We start from the raw sequence: 23,925 nt of genomic DNA, 5'->3' as shown, positions 1-23,925 counted from the left end.
TGACCGGTTGACAAAGTCAGCACACTTTTTACCTATCAATATAAAATTTTCATTAGAAAAGCTGACTAAGATGTACATTAATGAGATAGTAAGGTTGCATGGTGTACCAATATCAATAGTTTCTGACCGAGATCCTCGGTTCACATCAGAATACTAGAAAAATGTGCATAGAGCTCTGCAGACTAAACTAAATTTCAGCTCAGCTTATCATCCACAGACAGATGACCAATCAGAACGGACAATTCAAACACTAGAAGATATGTTGAGATGTTGTGTTCTGGAGATGAAAGGATCGTGGGAAGATTATCTGCCTTTGGCCGAGTTTGCATATAATAATAGCTACCAAGCTAGCATTCAGATGGCACCATATGAACTTCTTTATGGAAGGAAGTGTAGGTCTCCTATTCATTGGGATGATGTTGGAGAAAGAAAACTTCTTGGACCAGAATTGGTATAACAAGCAATTGATAAAATTTAATTAGTTCGAGAGCGTCTTCGCACAGCACAAAGTCGTCAGAAGAGTTATGCTGATCAAAGAAGAAGAGAATTGGAATTTCAAATAGGCGATCATGTTTTCTTAAAGGTTTCGCCTACCCGAGGAGTGAAAAGATTTGGAATCCAAGGGAAGTTAAGCCCGAGATTCATTGGTCCTTTTGAAATTCTAGAGCGTATTGGTCCAATGGCGTACAGATTAGCATTACCATCAGCCCTGTCTGGAGTACACGATGTATTTCACATATCGATGCTTCGGAAGTTCATCCGAGATCCAAATGAGATCGTTAAGTTGTCTCCAGTGGAGCTTAAGTCAGATTTGACCTATGAGGAAAGACCAGAACGTATTGTGGATTTTAAAGAACAAGTATTTAGACACTGAATAATCAAATATGTGAAAGTTCAGTGGAAGAATCACTCTGAAAGAGAAGTTACTTGGGAGACTGAAGATTCTATGCGAGAGAGATATCCAGAGCTCTTCGAGATATAGGTATGTTAAGTTTCGAGGACGAAACTTTTTATTAGGTGGGGAGAGTGTAACAACCAGGAAAATATATATATGAATAAATAAATAAATAAAATAATAAAATAATTATTATATTTTGTGGTGGAGATTTTCTCCACCGCTTACTAGATTGCTAAAATCTCACCGCCTCCCAACAGTATATAAAGGGGAGGAAATGGGAGAAATTCAGGTTAAAAGAAAAAAAAAGAGAGAGAAGAAGAAGAAGAAGGGGAAGAAGATAGGGAAAGTGGAAGAACCATCCCAAGGTACAATCTCCTTTTAAATTTCATACTAAATCATAGTAAATTGAATCAAAAAATAAAATGAGTGAGGAAGTTAACTAGTAATTGATATGAAGTCAAAAAAAATCTAGGGGTTGCAAAGGATTCTTTTGTGTGTTTTGGATGCATGAAACAAACTGAAAAAAAGAAGAAAAAGGAAATAACTAACCCCTAGATCAGGCAATGACTTCGTCGTCGGCCGCTCTTGGTCGCCGGCGGTTTCCTCGTCGCCGTCCTGCAGCCATGGCGAGAGCGAGAGAGAGAGAGGGGGCGAAAGAGAGAGAGAGAGAGAAAGGGGGAGAGAGAGAGAGAGAGAGAGAGAGAGAGAGAGAGAAGAGGAAACTAGAAAAAACCGAAAAAAAGAAAAGAGAAGAAGAAGAAACGAAGAAGGGGAGGAGGAAGACGATCAGTTGGATTTTTATAAAGGGAGGAAAAATTTCATTTAGCCCCTAAACAATGTGAGAATTTCGAACAGACCTTAGTAATATGAGTTATATTTAAAAAAGGATTGGAAAATCTCTGTTAGGCCCCTGTCATTTACTATACTTGTAAACAAGTCCAATCTGAAGAATAAAAGTTAACTTTTAGACTTGATAATTTTCCTATAACCCCCTGTTTTATCGTAAATTACTAGAAAGTCCAAAAGCTAGTATATGAGAGTTATAAAATTTTGATTAATTGCTAAAGATAACAATAAACTCATATGTACTGCAGAATTTAATTATTATTGATTATATCTGAATTTATTAGATTCTAGATTATGAATTGATTTACCTATAATATATGTTTGTTCTGAATTAATAATTAGTCATATATCTTACATTATAGGTTCTGGTTGATATTCGGGAGACTAATATTTTGAGAAATTCGTGACCACTAAAGGTGAGTTCATTTCTCACTAGTATTTTATAATATGAAATTGCATGAGTTGTATACTTGATTTATCTGGTGATAAAAATAAAAATAAAAATAAATAAATAATATGTCTTTTCATATATGTAAAGATTTGACCTATTTCTGTTGTGGTCTATCCTATAATACGATGTTAGCCTCGTACAATATATGAAAAGCAAATTTGATTTTTATAAAAAATATGAAAAAAATGAATTTGGCTCTCGTGCAATTTTCAAATAATCTGGGACATTGTTTTATCTGAATGTTTTGATGAGATATTTGGAACGTATTTCAACAGTTTAACGGATTCAAAGATTTTTTGTGACTTAGTATCTGATAAAAGAAAAAATAAACACCCGTAAACTGTTTTAACAGAAATGAGGAGCTTTACCTTGTCAATTTCATTTGAAATATCTACAAATTCTGATATGCAAAGTATTTCTCATTTGACATGTGATCTCGATGTTTTCAAACCCTCAAATAGTCCACTATGGATTGGTTTTGCCTGCCATATGGTGAATGCACCTTTATTTGGCCCTTCTGTATTGGCCTTTCTGTATTGTCCCTTCTGAAATTTGTTCTGACCTATCTGTATTTGGCCAGTAACCTATGACAGTGTTAGGTGCATTCGATTCCCGGGAATTATCTGTTATCTGATGCGGTTTACGCATTCCCTTGCTACGTTAGGTGCATTCGATTCCCGGGAATTATCTGTTATCTGATGCGGTTTACGCATTCCCTTGCTACTGGGATAAAATTTGTAGCCTTAGTGTGACCTATGGGGTGACTTTTACATTCATGAAATACTCATCGAGAAATAAGATTCTGATAATTGACTGTGAAATTAAGAAAATAACAATTCTCTTATTTTGTACAAATTAGTAGTTCTTTTTCTTCTTAATGTTTACATTGATTCAAAAAGGGTTTGATTCCAAGAAATTTCACAGTTTATTCAGTTGCACATGAGAAAGGAAATATAATTGTTGTATTCTTTCTTAAAAATGACAATATTACGATATTTGGATCGTATTCTGCTATCTGTGAATTTCTCATGCAAAACTTGAAATTTGTTAATTTCTGAGAACTATTCTTATTACTATTTTGTTAGTTATCTAGGAACTCTAGTGGAAAATGTTCTCACTGAGCGCTAGCTCATTCCGTTATTTTTAAATTTTTTTCAGATCCGGCGTAGCTTCATAGTAGCCGAACTTTTGGTTTGAGCTTTTGGCTGAGAGACGTTAATTATATGGAGAGCCTCTTCTTGTTGATGTTACCTTCAGCACATTTTGTTTTGTTTTGTAAAAATGCTTATAACGGTGAGCTTGTGGGCTGTAAGTACCGATCATATATATATATAGTTGCTCTGATTTCTATCATCAGCAGATTTATGAATATTTTGAAAATAAACTATGTGATATGAATTGCCAGGTTTGACTCGTGCATAAGACTTGTCTCGTGCACGGGTCGCTGCTGTCGCGTACCCCGTATTTTATGAATTTTCGCTGCAGATTTCGGGGCGTAACACCTTCAATTGGAGACTCAACCTCACTGTCGTTGGGGAAAGCATAACCATAGGAGAAGAATTGGATTATATATGCAACATATATACTTTTTGATTTAGCGATCATCCATTGCTTGAATTTTGATTTTGATTTTGAATTTTGATTATGTACAGTTTATGAGTTTCTAAATGAATTTGTTGATAGAGATTATAAACTCGATCTTCGGAAATGAAAATTGTTAGGTCAGAAGGAAGAAGATAGGAACGAATGGGGAAGAAGAACTAACGAGGAGTAAGATAAACTGAAGTTATGATATTACCCTTTAAATAAAACATAAATAAACAAATAAAAAGCTATTTTAGGAGCATTGAAGCAGGGCTCCTATCTTTATTCAACTCTAATTTGTTTTGTGGAGATTCTTCCCGCTAGCCACCGCTAAGGAGGGTATTTCAGTGACAATGCTTAACAAAAATTTAGTGGATTATTACAAACTCCACCGTATTGAGGATGTATGTAGCCTTAACCTAATCACATTGATGTACACAGCCCTAACTCAATCACATGATGTACGTAGCACATCAACGTGGCTGATTCTTTGATCTAAAATATTAGATCCGAATCTCAATGGTCCTGTGCTCCGCATCGCAACCTCATGCCCACAGCTAGCTAGCTGGTTTGTGAAAACCGAGTACAGAACTTTGATGTAGATCAGTACAAGAAATCGAGTCTTTTAACTAAGAAAATCCCTTAATCTATCATTATATGTTATATATATCGACTGTGGGCTCTCCCTTGGGGCCCACAGCTAAAGCTTCGTTGCGAATGCCCCGTGAAAAGTAAATGTTTAAAGGGTATCAACCCTCGTGCACATTTCATCACCCGTTGCTTATAGTTGCCGTCGTGAAAAGAGTGTTTAGTTGTAGATTACATCGCCCATTGTGCACATTTGTAGTGGAGGTATTCACCGTTGCTACCAGTTGCGAAGGTGCTATACTGTTGTTAGAACACAACAACAATATGAGACCTCATAGTAACTGTCATGGTTTGGAAAGGCCGGTTAAGCAGATGGACTAGACTAATTTACTTAGACCTAATGGACTCAAAAAGGCTAATCCTTATTGAGTCATGATTCCAAATATATTTAACCATCTATCCATCTTACTCTATCCGATGTTGGACTAAACCCCCACTCAATGCCTTTTTCCAAACCGAACCCTACACAACCGAATGGATGCGAGACAACTTCCTTACCAACCTCCACCTTAGCACAGACCCTTTCGAGTCAAACTAGATAGAATCTCTATTGCTTTGCAGGCTGACAAAGTCACATCAGAGCCAAATGTGACAACATGTGCACTCAAACGAGCCCGAGCTCATACCAGACTAAGTTACACCAGAGGGAGATATAATGTAATGTCACATGCACTCCACCTTGAGTTCTAATCCATGCAACAAAATGACAAGGCAACCAGAGAATCCAATAAAGACCCATCGAACTATGGGTTATAATATCAATATGTTTGAGTTTGAAAAGGCCCATTAAGGACCTGGACTAATCCTTATTGGGTCATTAGTTCAAACATATTTTAACTATCTATCAATCTTCCTCTCTATCAGATGTAGGACTAAACCCCACTCTATGCTTTTTTCCAAACCGAATGCTACACTGATGCGAGAAAACTTCCTTATAGTAATCAAACTATAGATGCGAGAAAACTTCCTTATAGTAATCAAATTATGTTGCACTGAATCCTTGCTAAAATTTTTAAACCCATAATAACACTCACAACAAAACAACACTAATATATGAAAATGATCCAATGATAATGTCAAAAAGAAAACTAAATATCCTTTTAGAAAAAAACTTTAAGACACAAAATTCAATCATTCTGAGTAATTAGATGCTAACAACAAGACTTAATGACGCAACTGTTCCAAATGTTTGAACATATCCAACTCAAAACATAAAAATTCTTGGAGAACCCTTTTATCATCTTTAATTATAACTTTAAAAAGCGTTGTTGGGGATTCGAAACAATCAAATCAAACTCTTGCCCTTTCGGACCTTATGTTTGAGAGTAAGAAAGTAGGAAAAATCACAGCAAATAAAAGATAAAAAACTTACAGGAAAATAAACAAAAAAGAACACACCAGATTTAACGAGGTTTGACAATCGTGCCTACGTCCTCGGGAGACACATCACACAATTCTTTGATTAATATTAAAGAAGATTACAATGCTCACAAATAGGATCTAATCTCTCTGAGATCTCTCTGAAGAATTCTCTCAAAACCCCTTTTTTTCTGATGTCTAATCTCTTCTAAGGCGTTCCATATATATAGAAAACCTAAAACCAAAACAGAATAGGAATTCTAAAAAAAAAACAGATTATAAATCCTAATAACCTGTTACCAAAACAGATTAATAATTCTGTTACTAAAACAGATTAAGAATCCTTTACCAAAACAAATTAGGAAACCTACTATCCAACAATTGTTTGATTCTAGCTTTGAATCTACATCCCTTAGACTAACAATCTCCCACTTGGAATCTAAAGCACAATCCACGAGCTCACCCAAACTCTCCCTTCTTCACAAGCATCCTTCTACACAGAAAAACCTATTCTTCAATTATCATCAACCCGACGATCCCGTCGATCCTCCTGGTATGGCTCCGCCTTCATCTCCTACATGTGAAGGCCAACTGAAGTTGCACACAACTCTAGTTTGTTAATGGTCACTGCTTTCGTCAATATATCCGCAAGATTTTGACTCTTCAAAATCTTCTCTAGATGTAACTTCCCGTTCTCAATCAGTGAGCGTATAAAATGTATCGTACATCAATGTGCTTTATTCTGACATGATATACTGGATTCTTGGTAAGATGTATAGCGCTATGGCTTTCACAATATAGAACTCCCCTCCCTTGCTTTAGATCTAACTCTTCCAGGCACCCGTTCAAACAAATCATCTCCTTACTTGCTTCAGTCATTGTGACATACTCAGCTTCAGTTGTAGATAAAGTTATAATCTTCTGCAGACGTGAAACCCAAATCACTACTGTCAATGCCAATTCCGTCTCGTATCATGATCACCGCCTAAGTCCGCATCCACGTATCCCCAACTCCTTCCTTCTGAAACATTGTGGCTTGCCCGTAGTCCCTCTCAAGTAGTACAATATCCACTTCACGGCCTACCAATACTGCTTCTCTGGATTGCTTGCAAACCTACTCATAACTCCCACTACATGGGCAATGTACGGTCTCATATAAACCATCGCATACATGAGACTCCTAATGGCCGAAGAATATGGTACCCTACTCATATGCTCTCTATCTATATCTGTCTTAGGCGATTGCTCTTCAGATAGATTGAATTGGCTTCTAATGGGCGTGCTAATAACCTTAACATTCTACATGTTGAACCTCTGAAGTACCTTCTCAATGTATTCAGCTCGACTCAACCTCAACGTCCCTTTAGGTTTATTTCTATTGATTCACATCCCTAGAATCTGCTTCACTGCACCCAAATCCTTCGTATCAAACTTCTTTGCTAACTGCATGTTCAAGTTGTTTATCTCCTCTAAACTCGGTCTTGCAACTAACATATCATCAACATATAATAACAATATGATAAAACTGAGCTCGAACCTCTTGAAGTAGCAATAATGATCTGAATTGCATCTTATGTAGCTATTATTCTGCATGAAGTTGTCGAACTTCGTGTACCACTATCTTGAGGCATGTTTTAATCCGTATAAGCTCTTCTTGAGATTACACACCACCTCTTCCTTTTCCTCTTCAATAAAGCCAACAAGTTGCTTCATGTAGATTTCTTCATCCAAATCACCGTGAAAAAAGACAGTCTTTACATCTAACTGCTCAAGGTAGAGATCTTCTGTAGCTACTAGGCTCAACACCACTCTGATGGTTATGAGCTTCACAACAGGGGAAAAAAATCTCTGTATAGTCCACTCATTCCCGCTGTTGGAACCCCTTCACGACTAATCTGGTCTTGTATCTCTTGCTTCCATCACTCTCCTACTTGACCCGATAGACCCATTTGTTATGCAAGACTTTCTTCTGTACAGGTAGCTGGACTAACTCCTATGTCTCATTAGTATGTAGAGAATCCATCTCCTCTTACATCGCATGCTCCCACTGTTGAGATTCACTCACTTGCATAGCCTCCTCATAGTACTCCGGTTCTCCACTATCTGTCAAAAGTAAATAATCAAGTGATGAGAGATATCTGAGATTCGGTTTGAGTATCTTGGATGATCTCCTAAGCTCCACGTCCTGGGTAGTCGTCTCTGCACCTGGAGCCTCCTTCGTTCTTCGGTCAGAATTGACTTTGTCACCCCCATCTAGAAGTTCCTCTAAATCCATGTACTCAGATCCACCTGTATCCGTAGTACTACTCCCACTGTTTTGGCTATCATTAGCATTGTCTCTATTCTTGTACATCACCTCCTCATTGAATATCACATTCTGTTTCTGATGATCTTCCTATTCTTCTCATCCCAAAGACGATACCTGAACTCATCAATGCTATATTCAATGAATGTGCACTTCTGTGACTTAGCCTCTAGCATGTCCCTGACATGGCCACTGTTATGAACATATGCCACATAACCAAATACTCGCAAATATGCTTACAACTCCAAACCTTCTCTGGAATCCCGTAATCCAATAGAACTGATGGCCCATGATTAATCAAGTAAGCTGCCATATGCACCGTATCCGTCCAAAATATCTTAGGCAGACCTACATGTAATCGCATGCTCCTGACTCGCTCAGTTATGTCCTGTTCATAACGTCTTGAACTCATTTAGAGCACAAAATGTCTTGAACTCATCCAGCTCGTATTCTCCACCGTTGTCTGATGTCACATACTTTACTTTCAGATCTGTCTCGTTCTCCACCATGGCCTTCCACTTCTTGAAAATCCCGAACACCTCTGACTTGTGCTTCATGAAGTATACCCACACCTTCCTCGAGTGATCATCGATGAAGGTGACATAGTACGCTGAACCACCAAAAGAAGACACGCTAGCTGGACCCATACGTTAGTATGAACTAACTCTAGCTTTTGAGCTTTAGGTGACCTTCTACCCTTTTGGAAACTAACTCCCTTCTGCTTCCCACAGATGTAGCCCTCGCTAATACCGACTTTCACAGAATTGATGCCGGTTAGCTTCCCCTGTAAATGTAGAATCTTCATTCCCTTCTCGCTCATTTGTCCTAATTTATTGTGCCACAGATCTGTACTCGCTTTGCCAGCTACAATTACAAGGGTATCACTCGTATGTGAGGTGAGGTAGAGAGTTCCTGTTTTATTCCCTCGGGCAACAATCATAGTACCATTTGATATCCTCAACAAATCCCTGGTGAAGATCGAAACATAGCCTTCTGCTCCAAGCTGGTCAACCGAAATAATATTCCTCTCAGCTTCGGTATATGCCTCACGTTCTTCAGATTCCACTTAGAGCCCTTCAACTATATTTGCACATTTACTCTTCCAACAACACTATATGGTTCATTATCCCCCAAGTAAATTTTCCCAAAGTCCCCTGCTACATAGTTATGAAGAAGCTTCCTATTAGCAGTGGTATGGAACGAAGCTCCTGAGTCGATGACCCAAGAATCAGAATCGCTATCCATAACGAGGATCATTGGATCCTGTACGAGATGAGCCTCCTGCTCATTCACGTCCTTCTTTTGTACTTTACACATTGAAGACATATGGCCCTCCTGGCCGTAGTTCCAACACTTCCCTTTGATAGACCTAACTTTCGAGTTTGACCTCTTCTTGTTTGACTTTGACCGATGCCTGTTCTGATTCCCCTTCTTCTGGCTTCTGCCTCTTTGTTTGAAATTTAGGGATGAACCTGAACCTTCTGATTCAGACGATTTCCTTCTAACATTCTCAGATAGAATCATGCTAACAACCTCACTCAGCTTTAACTTGTTCTTCCCCGCCGAATTACTGATTACTGTCACATAACCTGCCCAACTATCCGGTAACTATAATAGAATCAATAGGGCCTGCATTTCGTCATCAAACGTGATGTCTACAGAGATGAGTTGATCAACAAATGTGTTGAACTCACTGAGGTGCATTGTGAAGGAGCGTCCTTCTACCATTTTGAGATTGAAGAGTGTCTTGACGAGATACACATTCTTTACGACAGACAATTGCTCGTACATCTTCACGAGCGCTTTCATAAGCCCCACCGTCGTCTTCTCCTTTAATATGTTGCGTGCGACTATCTTGGCGAGTAACAACCGGATTTGCCCTAGCGTCTTTCTATCCAGTATCTCTCAATCCTCGTCTGACTCTTCTTTCTTTTTTCCCTTAGCCTTGCCTATCAACGGGCGATACAAGTCCTTCCGAGCGATACAAGTTCTTCTGGTACAGATAGTCCTCCATCTGCGGTTTCCAGTAGACGAAGTCTGAACCGTCAAACTTCTCGATCTTAGATTTGCTTTCCTCTGCCATGGCTCTCTCACAATCCTTCTAAGCGAAGCTCTGATACTAGTTATTGGGGATTCGAAATAATCAAATCGAACCATTGCCCTTCTAGACCTTGTGTTTGAGAGTAGGAAAGTAGAAAAAACCACAACAAATAAAAGATAAAAAACTTGTAGGAAAGTAAACAAGAAAGAACACACCAGAATTAACAAGGTTCGTCAATCGTGCCTACGTCCTCGGGAGCCACACCTTTGATTAATATTGAAGAAGATTACAATACCCACAAATAGGATCTAATATCTCTGAGATCTCTCTGAAGAATTCTCTCAAAACCCTCTTTTTCTGATATCTAATCTCTTCTAAGGCGTTTCATATATATAGAAAGCCTAAAACCAAAACAGACTATAAATTCTAAAACAAAAAATAAAACAGATTAGGAATCCTAATAACATGTTACTAAAACAGATTAAGAATCCTGTTACCAAAACAGATTAGGAAACCTGCTATCCAACAATTGTTTGATTCCATTTTTGAGTCTACATCCCTTAGACTAACAAACATGCTCAGATTCCAATCTTCAATAACCTGAAAAAAAATCACATAAGACATTTATACAATTTGCAAAACATTATCTTTTTTAAGGGAAAAAAATCACATGTTCTCGAGTATGAGTAGTTAGCCTTCAAAGTAAACATTATCTTTTAAAGAAAATTGTTACCTAGTCATGCTCATCTTCTCGAGTAAGAAAAGTCAATAGGGTATATTGGATTGTTGGCTAATCCAAATATCTTGCGGAACTTTCATTTTTGACTCTACATAAACCTTAGTTTTGAAATGGAAATTAGTAAAGGGGCAATATATGTTTAAATGTGATGAGGTATTAGAATTCAGTTATTGTTCACTATGACATGTTCTGCCATCAGCTTTCCCTTATCCATCATTTGAGCAGAGTACATGATCGATGCTGATGGAAGAAACGAAGGATGCCATCTTTAAGAAGGATTTCTCAACAATCTAGGCATACATCAGGACCAAATTCTATATATTATACTGATAGCTAGGGTGTTATAATCTAGGACCAGTCTTTATATCATACTGATAGTTTGAGTGTTATAATCAAGTCCTTGTTGAAAAGAAGAAGCACATCAATGCGAGGTAGCTCTGATATATTACTCAGCGCCTCATGAGATTCAATCCTTGGTGGACATATATGGTTGATTTCTCCTTGAATCTAAGCATGTTTTTTCTCCTAAGGCAGACGACTAGCTAGGATATATATGTCACCGGGACATACTTGTATTTAAAAAAAAAAAGAAAATCCCTGAAACGTTTTTTCTGTTTTTTCTCTTTTACATGCTTGAGAGATGTGTATGCAGATTCTAGCAGGATATCTTGGTGACATACCAACTTGGTTCCTGTTCGAATTTGAACTCTCTGATGTACAAGTTCTAGTGATTATTTTGAAAAATTAATTCTACTAGAATTATTATATTCCGTCATTGTAGAATTCTATACATATATATCCGAGATGGGGGTCTAGGAAGAACTTTGAAATAACTTTTAAAATTAAGAAGACTTTTCCAGTACTCTTCTTAATTTTTATATCTATGCGTGCTTGAGTTGATGGTCAAGATCAAGAGAGATTTCTTGAGTGTTGTAAAATGGATCGTGGTGACACATTTTGCTGTCATTTTTTTAGCCCGTCTCTATCATGAACCTTCAATATAACCTATTATTTAAGGTAGCAGATGCTTAGAATTGTTCCATACGCTTTTCTTTTGCTTTATTCTTACTCATCTTAGCAGCGTTTTCATCTTCTATTATTATTATTTTTTGAGACTAGATGGCACTCGTTCTCAAGAGTGCTTTGTTTTTGGTCTTCTATTATTCATAATTTTTGGGTTCCCACGTGTAATATTAAAGATTCGAGATTATGATTGACTAACTTCTTGGACAACAATATCAAAGTTCATGTTTATGGAACTTCATTTTCTAGCACCAACTTGGTTCCCACACATAAATTCACAAACCATTTTTTTCAACTGTTGTATTTCTGTCAAGTGACGGCTTCTCTTTATCCTTTTTCTTCACAGACTTCCTCATCATCGTCAAGTTGGGGTATTTGCTCTTCTATGTCGCCTTTCATGGGAAAGAAGTTCAGCAAAATTAGTGAGGGCTTCTTCATTGGTCATAACAGAACCGGCAGATTCATAAACTCCTGTCTCTACGTTCACTCTTGACACTGGCTTTTTGAGGAGCTCGTTGCCAACTTGAACCAGCTTGTTTAAGTTCTCCTCCGTTGAGATATCTGTTGATGACGTGGTTCCTTCTAGAGTATCGTCCTAGTCACAGAAACAGATTGGTCAGCAAAAAATAAATATTCTTATATTTTCGACGACAGTAAATTCGTATTTTTCTCAATTTATTTGGATAAATTTTCAAACAGCCCCAGATCGGACGACTACAAAATAGTTCTGCTACCATCTGCAGGGACCTCATTAAATTTCTCTGTCTTTGTGATTGTTTCTCTGATTTTTGGTTATTTTAGCGTCGATATGTGGTTTGTTTGTCTGCTGTGTTCCTAACATTAGCCCCGTTGATGCATACCTTTTCAGAAATATAAACCTTAACCTAACTTCAATGAAAAATCCCTTGTTGACCTTAGACCGTTAATCAAGCTTCAACCAAAATTTTATTTTTCAGACGGTTGCAAAGATGTGGGCAAATGTTTGCACTTCAGAATCCAACCTAACAGACCACAATGATTACACCTTCAGACTTCTTTTAGGTCAAATTTGTGCAATTGGATAAAGGTCTAGAAATCAAGACTTGGTTGTTGAATGTAAGAGAAGAGTAAAAAAAAAAAAAGTAAGGAGGACAGGTTTTGGAAGTTGAAAGGGAGAAAATAACTAAACACTAGATCTTGGATAAAGTAAATATCAATGTTTTACTATCAGATTAGAAATTTCTTAAAAAACATCTGAAGTGTTAGAAAGGGGTGTAGATCAAACCTCAATTCCGGCGAGGAGCTCCGGCGAAGCTCCAACGAGCTTGAGAACCACGCAGGCGAGCGTGGGCGTCGACTCAGGCGAAGTCGACGGCGAACTGCAGGCGCAGTTTCAGGTGAAGCTCGAGCAGGCGAGCTCAAATTGTGGAAAACGCGACCCTCGCGTTTTGGATCCGACCCTCGCGTTTGGGAAATTCGACCCTCGCGTCCAAGCTCTGACGTCCGCGTTTTGGCGCTCCGACGTCCGCGTCATCGCGTGGCTGGCGACAGGCTGTCGCTAGCTTGTCATGTTTGCTTATATAAACCCCTCGTCTCACTAGGGTTTTGGTTGTTGCTTCTCTCCTCTGATTTCTCTCTGGCGGCGGCACCAAAAATAACGCAGCAGCGTTCCTCTTCTCCAAACCTTGAAATCGCAGCAGCGATTTTGGTTCTTCATCTCCAGCTCTCAACCGTGCATTGAGGGGAGATTAAGAAAGGACTTTAGAGAGAGAGAGAATTGAAAGAGTTTATTCCCTTTAATTATTAACACTGTAGCTACAGTGTTCATCATTGAGAAATCTCAGTTTTGGGATTTGCTCTTGATTTGTAATTTCTTGTTTGATTAATAAGAAATTGACTGTGTGACTCCCGAGGACGTAGGCAGTTGCCGAACCTCGTAAATCTTGGTGTACTTTTTCTGTTCTGCGTTTCTGTTGCAGTAGGGATTTAGGCGTTGAATTCCCAACAACTGGTATCAGAGCGTGAAATGATCTAGAGAAAGTCAGATTCAAGTGGGAGCCATGGCCGCAGATGAAGGAAAGCTGAGACTTGAGAAATTTGATGGAACATATTTCGGATTCTGAAAAATGTAGATAGAGAATTATCTGTATCAGAAAAATCTGTATCAACCACTATCGGGGAAGAAGCCAGATTCTATGAAGGCAGATGAGTGGAACCTTCTAGATAGACAAGCCCTCGGAGTTATCAAATTGACGTTGACTCGCAATGTTGCGTTCAACATAGCGAAGGAGAAGACCACGGCAGGTCTTATGACAGCTCTCTCAAATATGTATGAGAAACCATCAGCCGCGAACAAAGTTCATTTGATGCGGCAGTTATTCAATCTAAAAATGGCGGAAGGCGCGTCAGTAGCACAACACCTCAATGAACTTAATACGGTTACAACCCAATTGAGTTCAGTTGAGATTGAGTTTGATGAGGAAGTTCGGGCGTTGATACTTTTGTCTTCCCTACCAGAGAGTTGGAACGCTACAGTCACAGCTGTGAGTAGCTCGTCGGGAAACAACAAGTTAAAGTTCGACGACGTTCGTGATTTGGTTCTCAGTGAGGAGATCCGACGGAGAGAGACGGGTGAAGCTACAACCTCTTCAGTATTGCATACAGAGTCAAGAGGTAGAAATTCAACCAGAGGAAACGGACGGAGCAAATCAAACTTCAGAGGTAGATCAAAGGACAGGAGGTTCAAGTCAAGGAATCCAAGCAACAGCTCGAAAGCTATCGAGTGTTGGAATTATGGAAAGACCGGGCATTACAAGAATCAATGCAAGAGTGCACAGAAAGAGAAGGAGGCGAAGGCAGATGTGAATGTCACTTCAACTTCAGGAGGAGACGACGCATTGATATGCTCTTTGGAGAGCAAGGAGGAATCTTGAGTGTTAGATTCAGGAGCGTCGTTCCATGCTACTTCTCAGAAAGAATTCTTCGAGAAGTATACCCCCAGAAATCTTGGATACGTATATCTTGGTGATGATCAACCATGTGCTATTGTGGGCAAAGGCGTGGTGAAAATTAAGTTGAACGGGTCAGTATGGGAGCTGAAGGATGTCAGGCATATTCCCGACCTGAGAAAGAATTTAATATCCGTAGGCCAGTTGGCTGGCGAAGGATATACCATGACCTTCCATGGAGATGTTTTGAAGATCTCAAAGGGCACAATGATGATTGCCCGAGGCAGGAAGGCTGGTACCCTGTATATGACAGCAGGTGCACGTTGTTTGATCTCAGTTACAGCAGGCAATGAGACTTCAAAGCTGTGGCACCAGAGACTCGGTCATATGAGTGAGAAGGGGATGAAAATCATGCACACAAAGGGAAAACTCTCAGGACTACAGTCAGTGGAGATGGATATGTGTGAAGAATGCATACTCGGAAAGCAGAAGAGAGTCATCTTTCAGACAAGTGGCAGAACCCCCAGGAAAGAGAAACTAGAGCTCGTTCACTCAGATGTGTGGGGACCAACAACCACCGCGTCCATTGGTGGAAAACACTACTTCATGAGTTTTATCGATGATCACTCTCGGAAAGTGTGGGTCTACTTTCTGAAGCATAAGTCAGAAGTATTTGAGGCTTTCAGGAGATGGAAAGCTATGGTCGAGAATGAGACCGGTCTAAGAATAAAGAAGCTCAGAAACGACAATGACGGTGAATATGAAGACACCGGATTTAAGAAGTTCTGCTATGAGCACGGGATCAGAATGGAGAGAACCGTGCTAGGCACGCCTCAGCAAAATGGTATAGCTGAGCGGATGAACCGAACGTTGACAGAGAGAGCCAGAAGCATTCGGGTATAGTCAGGCCTACCGAAGCAGTTCTGGACAGAAGCGGTCAACACAGCAGCTTACTTGATCAACCGAGATCCATCGGTTCCATTGGAGCACAGAATACCAGAGGAGGTATGGTGCGGAAAGGAGGTAAAACTCTCACATCTTAAAGTTTTCGGTTGTGTAGCTTACGTGCATATTAGTGATCAAGGCAGGAATAAGCTTGATCCCAAGTCAAAGAAATACACTTTCATCGGCTATGGTGAAGATGAGTTCAGCTACCGCATTTGGGACAACGAAAACAAGAAGGTGATCAGGAGCAGAGATGTGATATTCAACGAGAAGGTGATGTACAAGGACATGCACAAGACAGATGACTCAGAGAGCGAGTCAATATTTGTAGATGCAGATGATGTCCCGAGTAACCTCTCGGAAGAACCCAATGCAGAGGGTCCTCAGCAAGAAGAGCCTGTTGGACAAGATGGTGCGCAGGAGCCCGACGCATCAGCTTCAATATTAAGAAGATCTTCTCGTCCTCCTGTACCCAACAGGAGATACATGAACTATCTGTTGTTGACAGATGGTGGGGAGCCTGAAAGCTTTGATGAAGCTTGTCAGTGTGGAGATGCGAGCAAGTGGGAGATTGTAATGAAAGATGAGATGAAGTCTCTCATATCAAACCAGACATGGGAACTAGCTGAGTTGCCCACGGGTAAGAAGGCACTCCACAACAAATGGGTGTACCGGGTGAAAGAGGAGCAGGATGGTTCCAGAAGATATAAAGCCCGGCTAGTTGTCAAAGGTTTCCAGCAGAAGGAAGGAATTGATTACACCGATATTTTTGCTCCAGTTAATACTATTAGGACCATGATGAGTATTGTAGCAATTGAAGATCTTCATCTCAAGCAGTTAGACGTGAAGACGGTATTTCTTCACGGAGATCTAGAAGAGGAGATATACATGCACCAGCCAGAAGGTTTCTCAGAAGAAAAGAAGAAGAACCCGATGTGCAGACTCAAGAAGAGCTTGTATGGCCTGAAACAAGCCCCAAGACAGTGGTACAAGAAATTTGACGGCTTTATGCACAAGGAAGGTTTCCAGAAGTGTAACGCCGACCACTGTTGCTACTTCAAAAGATATCAGTCCAGTTATATCATCCTACTGCTGTATGTTGATGATATGTTGGTTGCAGGAGCAGATATGAAAGATATCAAGAGTTTAAAGCAGCAGCTGTCAAAGGAGTTTGACATGAAGGACTTGGGTCCAGCGAAGAAGATCCTTGGAATGCAAATCACGAGAGACAAGAAGAAAGAGTTCTAGCAGTTGTCTCAGACGGAGTACATCAACCGTGTTTTGCAAAGATTCAGCATGGGCGACGCTAAGCCAGTGAGCACACCCTTGGCCAGCCATTTTCGCCTGTCGAAGGATCAGTCTCCTCAGTCAGAAGAAGAGAAAGAAAGTATGGCTAAGGTTCCTTACGCCTCAGCTATCGGAAGCTTGATGTACGCTATGGTCTGTACGAGACAAGATATTGGCCATGCAGTGGGAGTGGTCAGCCGGTTTATGTCGAATCTAGGAAAAGCTCATTGGGAAGCGGTCAAGTGGATTCTGAGATATCTACGAGGCACCACACAGAAGTGTTTGTACTTTGGTAAGGGAGAGGTGGAAGTGCAAGGGTATGTAGATGCAGACTTCGGCGGTGAAGTTGATCACCGAAGAAGCACCACCGGCTATATATTCATCGTTAGAACTACAACTGTTAGTTGGATGTCACAGGTACAGAAGATCGTTACCCTATCCACTACAGAAGCTGAGTATGTTGCAATGACTGAAGCCAGTAAAGAGATGATATGGCTTTAGGGGTTGTTGACAGAGCTGAGATTCAAACAGGAGAAGAATGTTTTGCACAGTGATAACCAGAGTGCGATACACTTGGCGAAGAATTCTGCATTTCATTCTAGAACGAAGCATATTGGGCTTCGGTATCACTTCATCAGATCCCTGTTGGAAGATGACGTGTTAAATCTGGAAAAGATTCCAGGAAGTAAGAATCTAGCAGACATGTTAACAAAGATGATGACCGTTCAGAAACTGGAGTTGTGCGCAACTTCAGTTGGCCTTCATGCATAGATGATGAGGGCAGAGCCACACAGGAGAGGAGCTTGATGAGATAGCCTGTTGACGGCGGTTTGATCTCCAAGTGGGAGATTATTAGAAAGGGGTATAGATCAAACCTCAATTCCGGCGAGGAGCTCCGGCGAAGCTCCAACGAGCTTGAGAACCACGCAGGCGAGCGTGGGCGTCGACTCAGGCGAAGTCGACGGCGAACTACAGGCGCAGTTTCAGGTGGAGCTCAAGCAGGCGAGCTCAAATTGTGGGAAACGCGACCCTCGCGTTTTGGATCCGACCCTCGCGTTTGGGAAATCCGACCCTCGCGTCCAAGCTCCGACGTTCGCGTCCAAGCGCTCCGACCCTCGCGTCAAGCTTGGACGCTCGCGTGGCTGGCGACAGGATGTCGTCAGTCTGTCATGTTCGCCTGTCATGTTTGCTTATATAAACCCCTCGTCGCCCTAGGGTTTTGGTTGTTGCTTCTCTTCTCTGATTTCTCTCTGGCGGCGGCACCAAAAATAACGCAGCAGCGTTCCTCTTCTCCAAACCTTGAAATCGCAGCAACGATTTTGCTTCTTCATCTCCTGCTCTCAACCGTGCATTGAGGGGAGATTAAGAAAGGACTTTAGAGAGAGAGAGAGAGAATTGAAAGGGTTTATTCCCTTTAATTATTAACACTGTAGCTATAATGTTCATCTTTGAGAAATCTCAGTTTTGGGATTTGCTGTTAATTTGTAATTTCTTGTTTGATTAATAAGAAATTGACTGTGTGGCTCCCGAGGACGTAGGCAGTTGCCGAACCTCGTAAATCTTGGTGTACTTTTTCTATTCTGCGTTTCTGTTGCATTAGGGATTTAGGCGTTGAATTCCCAACATGAAGAACAGAACTCCATTGGAAAACAGGCAGTTTCATTAACAAACATAAAAGGGAATTTTTATTGTGCTTATCAGATTAGAAGTTTCTTAAAAAAACATAGTCTAAATGAGGAGGATTTCTTGTCATTTACTCTAGTTATTAAGTACAACTGGAAATAATTGTAGGTAAAAGAATATAAACTTCTTTTACATTTACCTGAATACGAAGATAGTTCTTCTCAGAATGAAGGGCTTTGAAGAGCACAGACACATGTATGTCCACCATGTCAGCGCTCGCCTGAGTAAATATGTCGATCAAAGGTGTGTCGCATTTGTTGAACAACCATCCAAGAACTCCCCACTTTGCAGCATCTTTTGCACTATACCTGTGATGTTGCTTCCCTTCACCTGTTCCTAGAGATAGCACAAGGAATTTTCCATAATCCGTCGGTTTTATTGGGAAGAAATCTTGGTTCTCCATTAAAATCTCCTTTGAGACTTGATTTATTGCGGCTAATGTCTGCACAAGTTCAGGCGCTAATTTAATATATAGATGTGCATATCTAAATAACCAGGGAGACATGCACATAGGCAGATATCCCCATAGTGAAACCCTTTTGCCAGATTAGGGTTCCATTCTCTGATATTCATTTACGTACTTATAAAAGTATATCACTAATAAATAATAAGCTCTTTGCAATCTGTTTGAATTTCATTAGTATTTGAAATTATTGGTATCCTATCAGATAAATGAAAAATTTTTTGTCGTATAATATAGATACACATGCATACATGACAGCCCGTTTAGGATTCCTTCCCCCCCGCCCCCCCCCCTCTGAATCTTGTTGTCTAAAGAAAAAAAAAGAAAAAGAAAAGGGAGGATAGTTTGTGTCATTTAAAACGCTTATCCAGAAGGGATAATTATTAAAAAAAAAAAGAATCAAGACATTCCTTACTAGACCCTCTTTTTGTAGTATATTTTTTTCTCTAGCACTAGCAAAATTCTTGCCTACTTTTTCAATGCTGATTTTTTATTGAATGATCTTATCTTGATGAAGCATTAGTTCTAGTTCTACTTCTAGGTGTTTCTTTATTAGACATAAGATTACAGTTATTGTAAGGTGAAACAAACCGGGTTATTTGCTGCAACACCTCCATCAACAAGGTTATATTCACGCTTGTTTCCTGAAGAATCTTCGGTCTGAAAGTAATAAGCAGGGAGGAAAGTAGGAGCTGCTGAAGTACTAATACAAATATCAGCAAGAAGAGCATTCTTCGATGTTTCAGTTTTCGCCTACAGAAGAATATAAAGTTATGAGCACGAATCTGAGGACTGCGAAGTTCTATGAGTGGAGTATGATATATATGCTACCTCGAATGTGGAAAAGAGTACAGGCTGAAGAAGCTTGATGTCAAATGTAGGTATTACTATGTTGGTCAGAGATTGGTTCAACTTCGTTTCACCAAGCAGTTCTCTGACTTTGAAGCACAAGAATTTTCCGTCATATTTGGGTCCAGCCGCAGCTTTGATCAATCTAAGCACTGAATCGAAAATCCAGGTACTGGAAACATAAAAATAAATGAAGGGAAGAACACATAAAATAATCATTAGTAAATATTGTCCTCTGAAATTATGAGCTACAGAACATAAATGCCTTCTTCCGGAAAAGAGATTTAAATTAAACTCATGAAACAATGATTCAAAAATTTCAAATGTTTGTCCTTCAAATATTCCTGGTGTGTTTATCTTTACGTTTTGTTATACTTATTTTCTCAAGTCATTTAAAGTTTTGTTATTATTTGACGGATGTGAAAAATACAGCATCCTACTAGAGTAGAAATAATCCAGTCTAACTATAAGGCTAAATCTGAAACTACTGCAGCAAAAAAAAAAAAAAAAAATCGAAATAATCCAGTCTAACTATAAGGCTAAATCTGAAACTACTGCAGCAAAAAAAAAAAAAAAAAATCATTACTAAAGCTATCAATATACAAATTAAGATTAAATTTAAGAATTAGCATAAAGAAAGTCCTGAAATTTGTTATCTTGTTGAACTCACTTTTTCTGAGGGAAAATCTTGGGGCAATTCTCTAAATAGAAATCAACAATCTCTTTAGCTCTAAAGAGTGGCCTGTTATCCTTGTTAGGAGCTGCAAGCATTGCAGTCAAAAGACCACCAGTACTTGTCCCCGCGATCACATCAAAATAGTCAGCTAGCCTCACATCCTCACCATCAAGTTCCTAAAAATCAACAGGGAAAAAAAAAACCCCTCAAAAACTGTAATGAACAAATAAATACATTACGTGTTCAATATTGAAGGGGGTCTAGCTACTTGAAGCTTTGATTCAAGAAAAGCAAGGATGGTTCCTGGGATGATGCCTCTAACTCCCCCTCCATCAATACTTAGCACTGTAATTAAATTTCCCATACAAGGTGGAGGGATGAGTCGTGGAGTCACCGTGATTTCAACATTTTCAGTAGCCATTGTTCAAAACTTAGAGAACAAAAACAGGAACTTAGTAAGGAACTAATGTGTTCTTAGAGATCTCTATATGCTTAGATTTATACAGCCATGAATACATGACTAGTATCTTAGTTCATTCTATATATTTTCTTAACGAGGAAACATGCTTATGACATGGCAACAACGAACTATTTTTAAAATACTACTTAGTACTTGGTCAATTTTGTACAAGAGATGCAAAGTGGTATGAGATTGGCCTATTCTACACTAAAATTAAAGATGTCACTCAATCTAAATAGATAATCAAATGGTTTAGTTAATACAATTTGTTTCTGATGAAGCCTCTACTCATTTTTATTTTGGGTGAAGAGTTGTATTAATCAGTCGTTTAATTAATTAATGGAAGAAGCAATCATTAACTAAGTATATTAATCTCTTGTAGAAGACGACTTTGTGTTAACTTGTCTCATCAAGAAAGCTATCATTATATTTAGAGAAAAATGAGAGTTCATTATGGTCACCAATTGGATTAATTTGAATCCAATTAAAAAATAATTTCCGTAATGCTTCGACCTACATTGATCGTCGAATGCAAAATATTTTGCAACTTTTGGCTGCCATTACACTACCTTGTACATTCAAGTATCAAATATATTACTGAATAAGCACAGGTGACAACCGTATAATGAAGTATATGCTCTCATTTTTATTATTGTTAAATCCCACTTTGATGTAAGTAAACTCGAATGAAGAAATGTAGACATTCCACGGTTAGTAAATTCATTAAAAGTACCCTAAAGTACACGTGATTGCTTGTATAGCTCCAGTTTAAATGGTTTCTAAGGGGTTCAGTGGCTTGTAATCACTTAATTTATAAGCTATTTGTAGATTATAAGCCAAGTAGATTATAAGTTAAAATTGGCAAAACTGCCCTAAGAGCTGGACAATAAGAACACTGTAGGAGGTGGAGTGCATGTCAGCTATAGAAGTTTCCAAATTCCAATGCAACACACTAATTGCTTGTCCATTCTCTTGACAATTGGACTACGCGCGGACTATAAATAGTTTGTAAAATAGTTTGTAAAATTTGGATTTTTTTTCCAAGTGTGACAGCTTCCCTGTAGTTTTTTTTTTCACGTGCGAAGTTAATTTTGTAATTTTTCCCAAGTGCATGGATATCTGTCGCAGTTTCTTCCCAAATTTGAGGGTATTTGTTGACATATTTATATTATGCAAGGGATTATTTGTAAGATGGGTTTTGTAGGGCTTATATAAGCCCATGTTATCTTATCAATGAAATTAGGGTTTTATCTATTTTCTACTTGGTATCAGAGCCACCCTCCAAACCCTAGCCGCTCAGGGAACCGCTCTTGGGAGTTCAACCTGTTCGTCCGCACAGGCCCCGAAATTGGGGGCCCCAAATTTTTTTAATTTATATTTATATATATAGGGAGAGCAAATATGGACCGTCTATTTCACAACCCTTAATCTCAACCGTCCACGTCAAAACCCCTTCCTTCAAAAGAAGCAACCAATCTTCACAGAATCACAAATAGATATGCCGACTCTCTCCTCCAAAAAGAGCAAATTGGAATTTATTGATATTTTGTATATAGATGTCATGTGTTTATTTGTTTACTTTCGCACAGGGCCCCTAAAATCTCAGAACCGGCACTGGCCGCTGCTCCCCTCTCGCGCCCCCAGCTGCGCCCCCCTCTCTGGCTGCCCCTCGGAGCACCCTCCCCTTGCTGCCCCCTCGCAACCCCCCCCCCCGACGGTCTCGCAGCCACCCTCGTAGCCCCCCGCAGCACTACCGCAGCCCCCCCGGTCTCGCAGCCCCCCCGGTCTCGCGCGCCCTCGTATCCCCCGGTGGTCTCGAACCCCCCCCTTAGCCGAAACCCCAGCCCTATGATTTGTAGCTTGCTAGATACCCTCAACATCTCAGTCATAGAACTGATGAGAGGAGCTTGTTCGATTCCCTCGACATTTCAGTCCTAGAACTGATGAGAGGAAGAGTATATATCTCACGGAGATGAGATATATCACTTTCAATTCTTGTTTCCTCTGAGAAACGAGAATTTTTTGTTGAGATCTTACTCTTGTTGTGCAGCAGAAGTGCTGCCGAAAATTTTACTGCGCACAACAAGGGTTTGAAGAAAAGGTGAACATGTATTGGATCTGAAGCCTGATCGATGGAGGAGATCATCAAGAAGTTAAACCATGCAGAGGTGTCAACTTTGATGAAGTTGATGAAGTTGTCAGCTGATGAGAGCGCGACAAGACCATCGAAGAAGTTGGAGCTTCCGACCATCGATCTGAAGCTTGATGGACCAGGTACTTACCTGAGCTGGTCACGGTGGGTGAGATACACCCTTGCAGGGAGGAACCTGGGGGGGTTACTTGACAGGAGAGAAGACAGAACCGGATGAGGACTTAGAGGGAAGAGATGAGTGGAAGTCCACTCATATGTTGGTGTACATCTGGCTCCTCAACTCATTGGTCCAGTCGATCGCCGCCACAGTGGGATATTCTGCTACTCAGAAGGGATATGTTTGCTGGAGCCCGGTGGAGAAGAGGCTGTTTGTGAGCATGAATGTACACTTTCGATAACTCGAGCCATATTATACCCGGAAGGTAACCTCACCCGTTGGTGACTCGCCCGATATTAGAAGTAGGAGGCGAGAGGGGGAGAATTGTGAGAGGCAGGTGAACAATGTAGAGAATAATATGGAGAAATCGATTTCGGTATCGATTCCTTGGGAGGAAGAATTGGCTGAGGAGGAGCAGGAGAATGAAGAATA

General features: G+C 39.8%; 1 protein-coding gene across 1 annotated transcript; it reads right to left on the bottom strand.

Moving 5' to 3' along the window:
* On the bottom strand, nucleotides 12,104-21,171 carry LOC109832266 (patatin-like protein 2). Its single transcript, XM_020399692.1, has 6 exons — nucleotides 20,993-21,171; nucleotides 20,719-20,900; nucleotides 20,031-20,220; nucleotides 19,791-19,952; nucleotides 18,876-19,178; nucleotides 12,104-12,489 (listed from the first exon to the last, which is right to left on the bottom strand). The coding sequence occupies exons 1-6, from the start codon at nucleotides 21,143-21,145 to the stop codon at nucleotides 12,256-12,258; spliced, it is 1,224 nt and encodes a 407-aa protein (XP_020255281.1). The 5' UTR covers nucleotides 21,146-21,171; the 3' UTR covers nucleotides 12,104-12,255.

The sequence above is a fragment of the Asparagus officinalis genome, chromosome 3 (assembly GCF_001876935.1).
Source record: "Asparagus officinalis chromosome 3, Aspof.V1, whole genome shotgun sequence".
NCBI classification, from domain to species: Eukaryota; Viridiplantae; Streptophyta; class Magnoliopsida; order Asparagales; family Asparagaceae; genus Asparagus; species Asparagus officinalis.
Note: the sequence above shows the minus strand (reverse complement) of the source record. Positions and strands in the feature narration are given on the sequence as shown.

Excerpts from the sequence above, each read along its gene's own strand:
- LOC109832266 (XM_020399692.1), bottom strand. The coding sequence starts at position 21,145 with ATGGCTACTGAAAATGTTGAAATCACGGTGACTCCACGACTCATCCCT. Across the intron at positions 20,901-20,992 it reads TTCTTGAATCAAAGCTTCAA|GAACTTGATGGTGAGGATGT; the intron begins GTAGCTAGACCC and ends GTTGATTTTTAG. Across the intron at positions 20,221-20,718 it reads AAGATTTTCCCTCAGAAAAA|TACCTGGATTTTCGATTCAG; the intron begins GTGAGTTCAACA and ends TTATGTTTCCAG.